At 51.3% G+C, this 11,290-nt stretch overlaps 1 protein-coding gene across 3 annotated transcripts; it reads right to left on the reverse strand.

Annotated features, from left to right (window-relative positions):
* Positions 1 to 5,479: 5,479 nt before the first annotated feature.
* On the reverse strand, positions 5,480 to 11,041 carry Unc119 (unc-119 lipid binding chaperone). 3 transcript variants are annotated; one of them, XM_034506072.2, is made up of 5 exons: positions 10,735 to 11,041; positions 7,280 to 7,393; positions 6,706 to 6,808; positions 6,365 to 6,537; positions 5,480 to 6,099 (listed from the first exon to the last, which is right to left on the reverse strand). In XM_034506072.2, exons 1-5 carry the CDS (start codon positions 10,952 to 10,954, stop codon positions 5,987 to 5,989), a joined length of 723 nt encoding a protein of 240 aa, XP_034361963.1. In that variant the 5' UTR covers positions 10,955 to 11,041; the 3' UTR covers positions 5,480 to 5,986. The 3 variants fall into 3 exon arrangements, with proteins under 3 accessions (XP_034361963.1, XP_034361964.1, XP_034361965.1); XM_034506073.2 differs by lacking the exon at positions 10,735 to 11,041 and adding an exon at positions 7,818 to 8,271; XM_034506074.2 differs by lacking the exon at positions 10,735 to 11,041 and adding an exon at positions 7,654 to 7,811.
* Positions 11,042 to 11,290: the final 249 nt, after the last annotated feature.

Here is an 11,290-nt window from a genome sequence, read left to right on the forward strand (position 1 = left end):
AGAGTCACTGTTGTGTCTGGAGAGATGACTCAGTGGTTAAGAGCACTTGCTGCTCTTCCAGAGGACCTGAGTTCAGTTCCCAGTGCCTTACTTATAACCTCTGTAATTCCAGGTCCAGGGGATCCGATGCTGGTGGCCTCTAAGGGCACTGCATTCACATGTAGGCATACACACCTTTATTTATTTATTTATTTATTTATTTATTTATTTATTTTAAAGAAAAGGTCACTTCCCTTTATAGGGTGTATCTTCTTGTCACTACCTGAGAGAGATGCTAAGTCTGTTTGGGGCCCTGGGTTCCATGGGTGACAAGATGGAGCATAACCTGGTGCTACCTGTGCTGGTGGTGGTGGAAGATGAACTCAGGAAGGTCAAGAGTCCATTACAGTCCACCCCATAGGTAGGGGTGGCTGTCCCAGTAAGGAGCAGTTCTAGAGCTCCTCCTCCAGAAGCATGCACATGAGTCTAGATCAGCCACATGTGGGTCTTTGACTTAAGTTAGTCTGGGGGTCAGGCCTGGAGGCCAGCCAACGCCTACAGGGCTCTACAAATAATCCCAGATCAGAAGCTCACCTCACATTAGTGCTTTCCCAAGTCTCTAGGAAGGAGCTGGGGTGGGGTAGGACATGGGAGAGGCATGGCCAGCTGGCACACCCAAGAAAACAAACTGTTTGCCTTAGTGGAAGAGGGATACAGTTATCTGCCAAATCCCAGGGTATGTGGTGCCCAGCTTTGGCCAGCGTTGGCCTGCATCTTGCCACCCAGGCCGTCAGGCACAGGACAAGTGATTCCTAAAACTGTTCTGGGACCTACTTCCTTTGTTCTTGGCACCACAAAGTCTGGGGGCACAGACAAGCTTTCTCTTAACCCTATATACCTTAAACTAGGAGATAAGGTATCGCCAGGAGGCCTTCAATCAAATCTGTCCCTGTGGGCTCATGTCATGTGTGAGCTGGCTGCCTGAGCAAGGGCAGTGGGTGGAAACCAGATAGGACTTTGAGTGTAATTGTCCGGGTCCTTCGTCCCTAGACTGCACAGCAGATTTTAAAACTGGACCCAACTCCGTTCTGAAAACAAAGCCCACACTCTTGCTGCTATGCTGCCCCCTGCTGGCCAGTTTCTGGTTAAGATGGAACTGGCCAGAGCATTTGTAAACCCTCTACTTTTGGGGGGAATTAGCCCTTTTGTTTAGGGATTCCGCAAAAAATCTCAAACTACTGGGTCTTAGAAGTGCACATATGTAGTCTAGGCTCTTGGAGTGTGGAGGCAGGAGAATCAGGAGCATGAAGTCAAGCTTCAGCTACCAGTTCAAGAAGAAAATAATTCAAAGGCCCATAAGCTTGGAGGAAGAAAAAAATACATCATCAAGAGCTGGAAAGATGAACCAGTGGGGAAGAGCATTGGAGCCCTGATTTCAGATCCAAGCACCTACATAAAAGCCACATGTGCCCGACAGCACTGTTCATCTCAAAGGAATAAGACAAAAAAAAAGCAGGGCCCTCTGGCCTATATACAGGCACACCCATCCACACATACGCAATTACACACACACACACACACACACACACACACTGCATTCACACCCATATACAGACACAAAGTTACATCATTTTGATCTGAATTTGAGGCCAGCTAGACTATCAGAGATAGTAGTTCCAGGACATCCAGGGATACACAGAGAAACCCTATCTTGAAGGAAAAGGAAAAAAAAAAAAAAAAAAAACAAAAACAAAAAAAAAAACAGAGGAGAAAAAATAAACCACAAATATGGTCTTAGGGTGAGGTTGGAAGGCAATGGTTAAGTTCTTGCCTCATGCTTGTGAAGACCTGGGTTCCAAGTTCTAGTTCTACAAAAAGAAAAAGAATAAAAAAAAAGAAACATGCCTTCATAGAATATTATAAGCATTGCAACACACATAAATGTCATTTTAAAGACAAACGGTTGTAGGATTGTAACATGTATGTTGATGAAAAATCCATATTGTCCATAGTCTTTAATAGATTGGTAACAAAGGGGTCCACAATGCATTAAAAAAAAAAAGAGATGGCTCAGCAGTTAGGAACATTAATTGCTCTTGCAGAGAATCTGGGTTTAGATTCCAGCACCTACATGGTAGCTCGCAACTGTCTATAACTCCAGTTCCAGGGATCTGGTACCCTTGGTATATACTCATATAATGTAAAACAAAATTAAATTAAAATATATGGTTATTTTAATATATATGCATTGCTATGCATGCCTTTAATCCCAGCACTCATCTGGTACCCTCGGTATATACTCATATAATGTAAAACAAAATTAAATTAAAATATATGGTTATTTTAATATATATGCATTGCTATGCATGCCTTTAATCCCAGCACTCAGGAGGCAGAGGCAGGAGGATCTCTGTGAGTTCATGCTATGTGTCTGTCTGTCTGTCTGTTTAAATAAACAAAGCATAAGAAGCTTTAGGTGCTTATGGATGGTGACACTTAGGGGAGAGGCTAGGCTAAGGGGAAAGCAGTTGAGCCTTGGACATCTGTTCTTCACCAACTGGATAAGACGTTTCCTTGTTCTAACGCCCGGGCTGGCAGTCCCAACATACACCCTGAAGGTCAGCCCAGGTGGGTGACCAGTGTGAGGGTCCCTGCAATGTCTGGGTTTCCTGCTCTACCCAGTAATAGAGTCCTCACCACATCCCTAAAGACTCAAAACTAAAAAAAGACTGGTTTACTTCAGTGAGATTATCTGTCAGGATATCTAATTTTGCAGGGCAGTGGTGGCGCACGCCTTTAATCCCAGCACTTGGGAGGCAGAGGCAGGTGGATTTCTGAGTTTGAGGCCAGCCTGGTCTACAGAGTGAGTTCCAGGACAGCCAGGGCTACACACAGAGAAACCCTGTCTCGAAAAACCAAAAAAAAAAAAAAAAAAAAAAAAAAAAAAAGATATCTAATTTCTTCTTGTTGTTTATTCTTTGTGCACAACTACATAACAAACCACAACCAATAGCAATCAACAACCCACCCTACCTCTCGGGGCCCTAGCATTTATATACCCTCTGAAGTCCCCAGAATTCCAAATGTCACTCAATTGAGAAACTATCTGCAGCTGGCAAAACCACACCCCTGTGCAAGCATGAGCCAAATCATAGTCAGCCACTGTGGACAATCTGAAGCAGCCTCACATCCCCACACCTGGGATTAAAATAAAACCACATTTCTATTTTTGTGTTTTTTGGTTTTTTTTGTTTTTCTGAGACAGGGTTTCTCCGTGTAGCCCTGGCTATCCTGGAACTCACTCTGTAGACCAGGCTGGCCTCAAACTCAGAAATTTGCCTGCCTCTGCCTCCCAAGTGCTGGGATTAAAGGCGTGCGCCACCACCGCCCGGCGGTTTTTTTTTTGTTTGTTTGTTTTTGTTTTTTAAGAAACCAAAATTCTCACTATATTCCTCTTCTCACTGACTCTTTCCCATGTCAGTTGAGGACCTTATAATCAGACTGTATTATCGCAGCTACCACACAGATTTTGCAATTCCTGAAGAACCCCTAACCTCCAACAATCACCAATGCCAGCCTTTATTCCCTTCCTAGTCTCAGGACCCAACTTTCTGTCTCTTGGTCATTGTTTCCAGGACATGTGTGCCACCCCACAGTGTATCCCTGCGCTCTTGATATCCTAATAAGCTTCACCCTTAGGCAACCTGGATCCTCCAGGTGAGTGATGACACCCTCACTCCCAGGCCACAGCCAAGCATTCGTCCTCTTGCCCCCTCCTTCTCCTGGCCCCTCATCCACCAGTGTTGAGAATCTACCTCTTCCAAAATCTTGAGCAGGAGACCTGAGGCAGCTCGGTGGATAAAGTACCACACAAACATGAAGCCTGGAGTTCTGATTCCCAGTACCCACATACATGCTAAGCATGGAGGTCAGCCTCCCAGTTTGTGGAACATGGAGACAGGGGGGTCTCCAAGGCAAGCTGGCTAGCTAGATTAGTCGAATCAGCAAGCTCTTGGCTCACCCAGAGACACTCCATCAGTAAGTAAAGTGGAAAGCAACTGAAGAAGACACCTGTTGTCAGCCTCTGGCCTCCACACGCATGCATATCTGCATACCCACATATGAACACACACAGTACACACACAGCACATACATGCATGCAAAAAAGTTCTCAGTTGAAGGGTCTGGAGACAGCTCAGTCAGTACAGTGTTTGCCACTCAAGCAAGAGGACCTAAGATTTTTAAAAAATAGTTGTTTATGTTATGTGTATGGGTGTTTTGTCTGCACGTGTATCCCAGAGAGCATCGCATGCCCTGGAAATGGAGTTAGCAGCTGTAAGCCACCATGCAGGGGCTAGGTAATGTAGTGTGCATCTGTAATTGCAGAGTGGTGGGACGGGGGCAGAGTCAGGTAAAGAATGATTGAGGACGACATCAAGTGTTGACCTTTGTCCTTTACAGACATGTACCCCGCCTACACATGGAGATACATACATATACAAATAGAATTCCCAAAATTTAGCCAGAGCTCCACAGCCTGGCAGTCTGGGCCTCCCAGGGCTGGGGTTGTTCAGCCTGGAGGGTAGGCTGGCATTAGGTATGTGGAAAAGAGAACCTGCAACATCAGGCTGCTAACCCTAAGCTAGCCTCCTCCTCCTTCAGTTCTTAAATTCCCTCCACTAAAAGAGGGGCCTGGGAGGGGTTAGAGGCTGACAGAAGTATTATGCACAGGACTGGCCAGGCTAAGGGTGCTGTAAGGCACCTAAGTGCATGGAGATGGCTCTAGGCCTAGCCAAAGTCCTGCCCTTCTCTGATGAGGGCTGAGAGTACACTTAGGGGTGGCCTCTGGAGGTCAGAGGAAGTAGAAAACAAAGCCACCTCCCTGTAGCTCTTACTCCCTCCTCCTGAGCTGATGGTCTTTGCTCCAGCCTCTGCTCTGCCAAAGCTTCCCCTCCCAGGCCCTGGGTCTCCATCATAGGAGGGATTCTAGCTTGAACCATGCCCTAAATACTCACTTAGATGTTGAGAATCTGAGGCCAGGAAAAGCCACTGGCCAGAAGGCACTGGGAAGTGGGGGGGTGGGGGGGTGGGGGGAGGTTATTCTCTTGATCAGTATGGTTGGACATAAGCATCCCTCAAAGGCTTAGGTCCCCAGCTAGCAGCAATACTGAGGTGATCATAAGGGGCTGGATGGGGGAGATGGGCCAAATGTTTGCAAGGAGTATCTTGTTCTTAGTCCCTCTCCCTCCCCCTCCCCCCTCTCTGCTTGTGCTACCAGGTGAGCAGTTCTGCCAGGACACATTCCCTAGCATGGTGCTGCCTCACATCTGTCCATGGCCCACATTGACAGGGCCATGGACTGAAACCTTGGAAACCTCTTGCCTCTTTTAAGCTGATTTTCTCATGTACTTTTGTCATGATAAAAAGCAGCTAACACAAACCCCTCCCACTCCACCCCACCCCTGCCTTCCCTATAGACACACAGGCCGGCCGCACCGCACCCAAGAACAGAAAAGGTTTATTGAAAACTATATACAGTTTGTCCAGGCCCTACAGGCTGCAATCTGGACCGGCCCCTCTCACACCTCGGGCAGTTTCTTGGCCCCTGATGGAGGAGGCCAGGGCTGAGACCAGGGTACCCACGGTGGATCTTTGTCTGTGAACTGACGACTATAAATAGCCTGGAGGTGGTGGGCAAGGGACAGGGACCAGTCCCTAACCTGATCTAGTCACGGTCAAGAAGGGAGCACTACTCTGAAACTCAGGCCCAGTAGACCTAGTGAGGCATCCAGAAGTACTCCTCTTGCAGGAGGACTTCCTGAACATGGGGACAGACAGCCTCCTCCGCTGCCCCTCCCACAAGCTTCAGAGGCTTGCCTAGGGATGCTGGGCACCCTTCCTCTCAAGACTGACTCGGTCCAGAGCCACTGCCATCCCCAAGTGGAGATGATATTGGAGAGGTCACAGCTCAGGGTCCAGGCCAGAGCCTCAGGGGCAGTGTTGGGGGTCAGGGTGTCCCACTGTAGGAATAGTCTGCTTTGTTGTGCATCACCAACCGATCGTCCACGAAGTAGAAGCTGTCAGACTGTGTCTCATATGGGTGACGAATCATTTCACTGACTGCAAGAGAGGCCCATCCAGGGCAAAGGTCAGGACCCTGAGCCAGACCCTGTAGGGACTTCAGAACTGGGATAGAGGGAGGCAGGGACAGATGAAGCACTTCAGAGAGATCCTCAGCCTCTCTGGTCCTGTTTCCCTGTCTTGGTGACATGGGAGTGGTGCCAGGTAGGAAAGGGATCCAGGATAGGTACAAGGGGGTCAGATGCATAGGTACCACCCCACCCCCGGCCCCGAGCAGCTTGGGTTCTACATATTCCCCACTCACTTAGCTCCTCGGAGAGAGGTGGGAAGTCATAGATGTGCTCACAGGTATTCTTGCTGCTGGGGATGCAGAAGCCAAAGTGGAAGTCGAAGCTTTTGAGGAGCTGGTTCCGAAAGTAGTGCCTCTCAATCATGCGGAAGTTGTTGACCGGCTTGTCTCCCACTGTGAACTCCACCCTGAGTTAAGAGAAGCGACAGGGCTGAGAGTAGCCTCCATGCCAACCGCCAGCCAGCCAAGGCACTCCAGGCTCCAAGGCTCCAGGCAGACCACCACTGAGAGGCTTTGGAAGGGCTGTTCCCACCCTCACACTCGCCCCCAGCCCTCATCCCAGCCCAGTGACTCACGTGGCTCCCACCTGCCTTAGGCGGAGGAAGGCAGGTGTGAACTGGTAGCGAACAAAGCGCCCTGCATTGGGGTCCAGGTCCCGCCGGTTGATGGGCAACCGTTCTGCAATGTACCCCAGCTGGGCTCAGTGGGCTTCAGGCTGGGGCCTTTGCCTACTCCACCCTCCCCCAAGGACCTCTGTTTAAATTTTTCTAAACTCTTCAGAAGATTCTGGCACACTTTTGTTGAAGAGTGGTACCTACAGACTTCTAGGTCAACAAATCACCAATTTTCAGGGGTTCCCAGAGCCATAAGGTGTGCATAGGATTATGGGAGGCCTCAGGGGCCGCAGTTCCTGGGGAGGCCAGCAGAGGGCAGGCTGACCAGTACTTAAACAGGACAGTGCTCACAAGATGTCCACCCTGAGAAACAGTGGCAGAAAAAGAAGAGGCCTATCCACCCACAGACACCTGAGTATGCTAGAGTCCAAGCCTGGACTCTGCTCTGACCTTCCTGTGGCTCCAAGAACCTGGACAGCCTACTCCACTGCGCTGGCCCACCTCTTCCTCTCAATGGTTTACCAATCCTACTCACCAGAAACAGGGGGCTTCTTGATTTCAAAAAGGACAGTCCCTGAGTCCATGTCCCGGATCTTGAACCTGACGAAGTCAATCTTGTAGATATTTTCCTCAGGGGAGCACAGGTAATCTATGGAAGACAAGCAGCTGAGCAAACAGGGACCCCGAAACACCCGTTGTCAATTCAGTTTCAGTGGACCCCATGGCTCGCTTCAACGATTCCTCTGGCCACTTCCCTTCAGAAAGAGAATTGTGCCCCTGTCTTAGAGGAGTCCCCACAGTGTAGGGGACAGCGTTTTGTTATGGGGACCTAGTCAGGGATGAACAGCCCCATTTTAGTGGCTTCACAGGATCAGGCAAGGGAAGTCACTTGGTAACCCTTATCTCAACCTTTTCGAGGGTGGCATGCATCCTTTGGACAGCTAGACCTCCTGCCTAGTGGAAGCTTCCAGCGTGAGGAGGACTTCACTCCAAAGGGAGCATGCAGCTCTGCCTCTTGGGGGAGGAGAGTTACAGTTTTTCCTCGGCGTGCACCCTACCCCCACCACACACACCCTGCAGCATGACATCTAGATTCATCAGGCAGGGCTGATCTTAAGGGGACTTTCCTTAACATGGACTCTACTGGGGCAGGTTGGTACCCCTTCCCTGTCCTCTTGGCCCTGACCCCTCCTCCCACTGTAAGCAGCTTATGCTAGCCCAGCTCTCTAAGCAGCTTACAGGAGCTCTGCTTACTCAAGCTAGGAAGCCCAGGCTACTGGGGCAGAAGGGGCTGGTTTTGCTCAATAGATCCTCTGCTGATCTCCCAACGGGAGGAAGTCTTTCAAACAGAGGGAACCCTTAGAGGTCATGTCTCCAGCCTTGGCCCTGAGTCACCCTCTGGAATAAAGTGCTCTCTGGTCTTTAGAGAAAAAAAAACACAGGCCAAGGCAGAAAGGGAGTGGTGGGCGCAGCGGGTGCAGCAGGGTATGGATGAGGCAAGAAGAGTCCTGGCTCAGAAGGAAACCAAGAGCATTGCCTAGGGGAGCTCACGGTCTAACCCTTACCACTCTTTTGTTGCTGTTTTTAAGTCAGGGTTGGTTCCATGTAGCCTAGGCTAACCTCAAATTCACTATGCGGCAGATGCTGGCCTTGAACTCTGGATCTTCCTGCTTCGTAAACCTTACACCAAGTCCTGGCAAGAACTAGGAAGGGGCAGAAAAATGCTGTGGAGACTTGGGTGCTGCCAGCCTCCAGTGTACCACATCCTCCCAGCTGACCCAGAGGCCCGGAAGTCACCCTCCAGGCCCCTGGGCCACCCCCTATTCCTCTGTGGTTGAAAAAGGAAGTGAATATAAAGCCATTTTCTCTTCCTTAGGCCTGTCTCCTCCCCAAACAGGGGGCAACCCCCTCCAGGAAGCCCTTCTGACAGCACTCTGGCACCTTGGAGCTGAGGTCTGAAATAAAGCTATAGAAAGATGCTGCAGAGCGAAGGAAGAAGAAGGGCAGAACTGGAAGCAGGTCCTAGTTGCCCAACTTTCAGGAAAAGCCTCCTTTCTTATTGTAGGCCCAGCCTGGGACCCTCTCCTCACTGGGAACAACCTCTCACTCTCTGAACTCAGTCTCTTTCACTGCAAACTCAACTTGTGGGCCTCTCTGTCCTTACAAGGAGCGAGGATCAAGGGCTGCCTAGGAAGGCAGCCACTTCTTCTCCTCAGCCAAGAAAAATTCGGCCTAGGACCCAAGGTCAGGCCAGAGTAATGAGCAGTGTGGCTCAGAACCCACCTGCTCTCTTCCTGTAGCCACAAATAGCTTCCTAAGCTGGATTCAGGGCCTGGTAATCCAGGAACAGCAAACCTCAGACCTATGTGATTAGGGTCACAGGATAGCGGGCAAGGTGGAAAGGCCTGGAACCCTGTTTTCAAATCCTGCACAGAAAAGGGCTCTCAAGAGGCACTTGTCTTTGCTCATCCTCTACAGGCTATGAATTCCCTCCAGATCGGGAGACACATTGCTGTGACTTCACCTGGAAGCTTCCTTCATTGCAAAATAAGCCTCCAGTTATCCAGGACTGAGGCAAGTGAACCTGCCCTCCACCCACAGGACTAAGCTAAGCTGTAAGGGCTGCGGTTACAAAATGCAGCCCACTGGCTTCAACATCAGCCTGGTCAAGGCCCCTCCCTCCACTGATGCCCGCTTGGCCAAGGGAGCAAGCGCTCTGGAGGTCTAGCCAAGAATGATGCTGCCTAGCCCTGGAAGGAGGAGGGAGGCCCCCAGGGACCCAGATGTACAAGCTCAAGCCTGTCATCCTGGTCCCCTCCACAGTTGTCTGGGAGCCCTAGGCTCTGTTGCTCCTGTGGCTAGAGGGTTTACTTCCACACTAGCACCCGTGTCCATCCCACAGAAAGGGAATACAGGCTCACAAATGGAGCCTGAGCAGGCTGCTGGTGACCCACCCATTCCAGGGCAACGTGCCGCTGTCTCTCCAAACACCTTCCATTTCTCAAGGCTCAGCCAACCTTTTGCCAGAAGACTCTCTAGTCCTTGTTCACTGTCTGTGGTGGATGGCTGCCTTTGCCCTGAATGCTCACTTATCTGCCTGCAGGCAGCCACTCTGAACAGTCCTGTGTAGCTTCCAACACTGCTGATAAAGGAACCCTGTCGACAGCATGCACAGCATGCCAAGCATTGTCCGAAGTCAAAAGACTGGCTTTATTTTCACAATAACCTTGAGGGAGGTAACATTGTTCTTGTTCCCATTTTACAGATGAACAAAAATAACACGATCCTGCAAATGAAATTACATCCCCAAGGTCACACAGCCAATTACGGGGCAAACTCTGCGACTCTAACCCAGGTAGCACAGCTCAGAAACTCAGCCTGAGTGGAGTCTAGGCTTCCCTTGATGAGAGAGACAAGTCCTGGAAAAAGAACAAGTCCTGGCTTGGTGGGGTGTGTGTGGGGGGGAAACGCACTTGCTTCCATCACACGGCCCACAGCCAACATACGGAAGCACCCTGATCAGTAACGTTCCTGGGCAGAGAACGGCCATCGGGGAAGCAGGGTGAGGGCAATAACGTTAGGTCAGGGAGCCTGAGGGTTTTCCTTGCCTCCACCTAGCCTGAGGTGGCCACTGAAGACAGACTGCAATGAGGCACAGTCCTCTGTGCGAGCAGCCTCAAAGGGTTCCGAAGACTCCACAGGGGAAAGGGTTACAGATGCAGCTGCTGCCCCACCTCCACCATGGGAAAAGGGGTGGGCCTCTTGAAAAAGGAGTAGGGTGAAAAGAAGCTACTACAAGGAAAGGAGAGGGGCATCAAGAGATTAAGGGAAAGAGCATAGAGATTTCAGGCTTGGAGGCAGAGAGAGTAAGGAGACACAGAGGAGGGGGCATTGCGTGGGGGAGGGGTGGGGGCCGGACTGTGAGCCTCGTGGGCCCCCTCCCGCGCTCTCCCTCCAGCCCGCGGGTGGCGCTCCCTCGCCGGTGCTCACCGCCCGTGATCCGCTGCAGCCCCAGCACATCCTCCGGCCCGATGGGCTGCTTGCCCTGCAGCGGCCCCAGCCTGGGCCCCGGGCCTGGCTCCGGCTCCGACTCGGACCCGGACTCGGCTTCCGCTCCAGGCTCCCGCGTGGGCTCCACGCTCCGGTTCGAGGCCCCTGGAACGGGCTCCGCCCCCGGCCCGGTCCCGCCGCCGCCCTTCTTCACCTTCATGGCCTCACGGGGCCACAGATCCTTGCCCGTTGCCACCGCCGCCGCAGCTTGCGCCGGCTGGAGCCAGGGGAAGGGGGAGCGTCCGCCGCCCCACCCCCGGCCGGGCCCCAGGTGCCGTCCCGCCTTGGTCACGCCCACAGGAGGCGGACCACGCATACCCCGCCCACCGTCTGGCATCTCCAGCGGTGGAGCCAGAATCCTGGGGGGTCCTTGTAAACTTTTTGACAATGTAGATTCTTTTTGACAACGTAGATACCAAATACTTCTCCTCTTCCTCTCTGGGTTCCAGCCTCAAGGTCTTTCCCTAATAGGTTTGTCCTGACTTCAGCTCAAGTT

The sequence above is a fragment of the Arvicanthis niloticus genome, chromosome 6 (assembly GCF_011762505.2).
Source record: "Arvicanthis niloticus isolate mArvNil1 chromosome 6, mArvNil1.pat.X, whole genome shotgun sequence".
NCBI lineage: Eukaryota > Metazoa > Chordata > Mammalia > Rodentia > Muridae > Arvicanthis > Arvicanthis niloticus.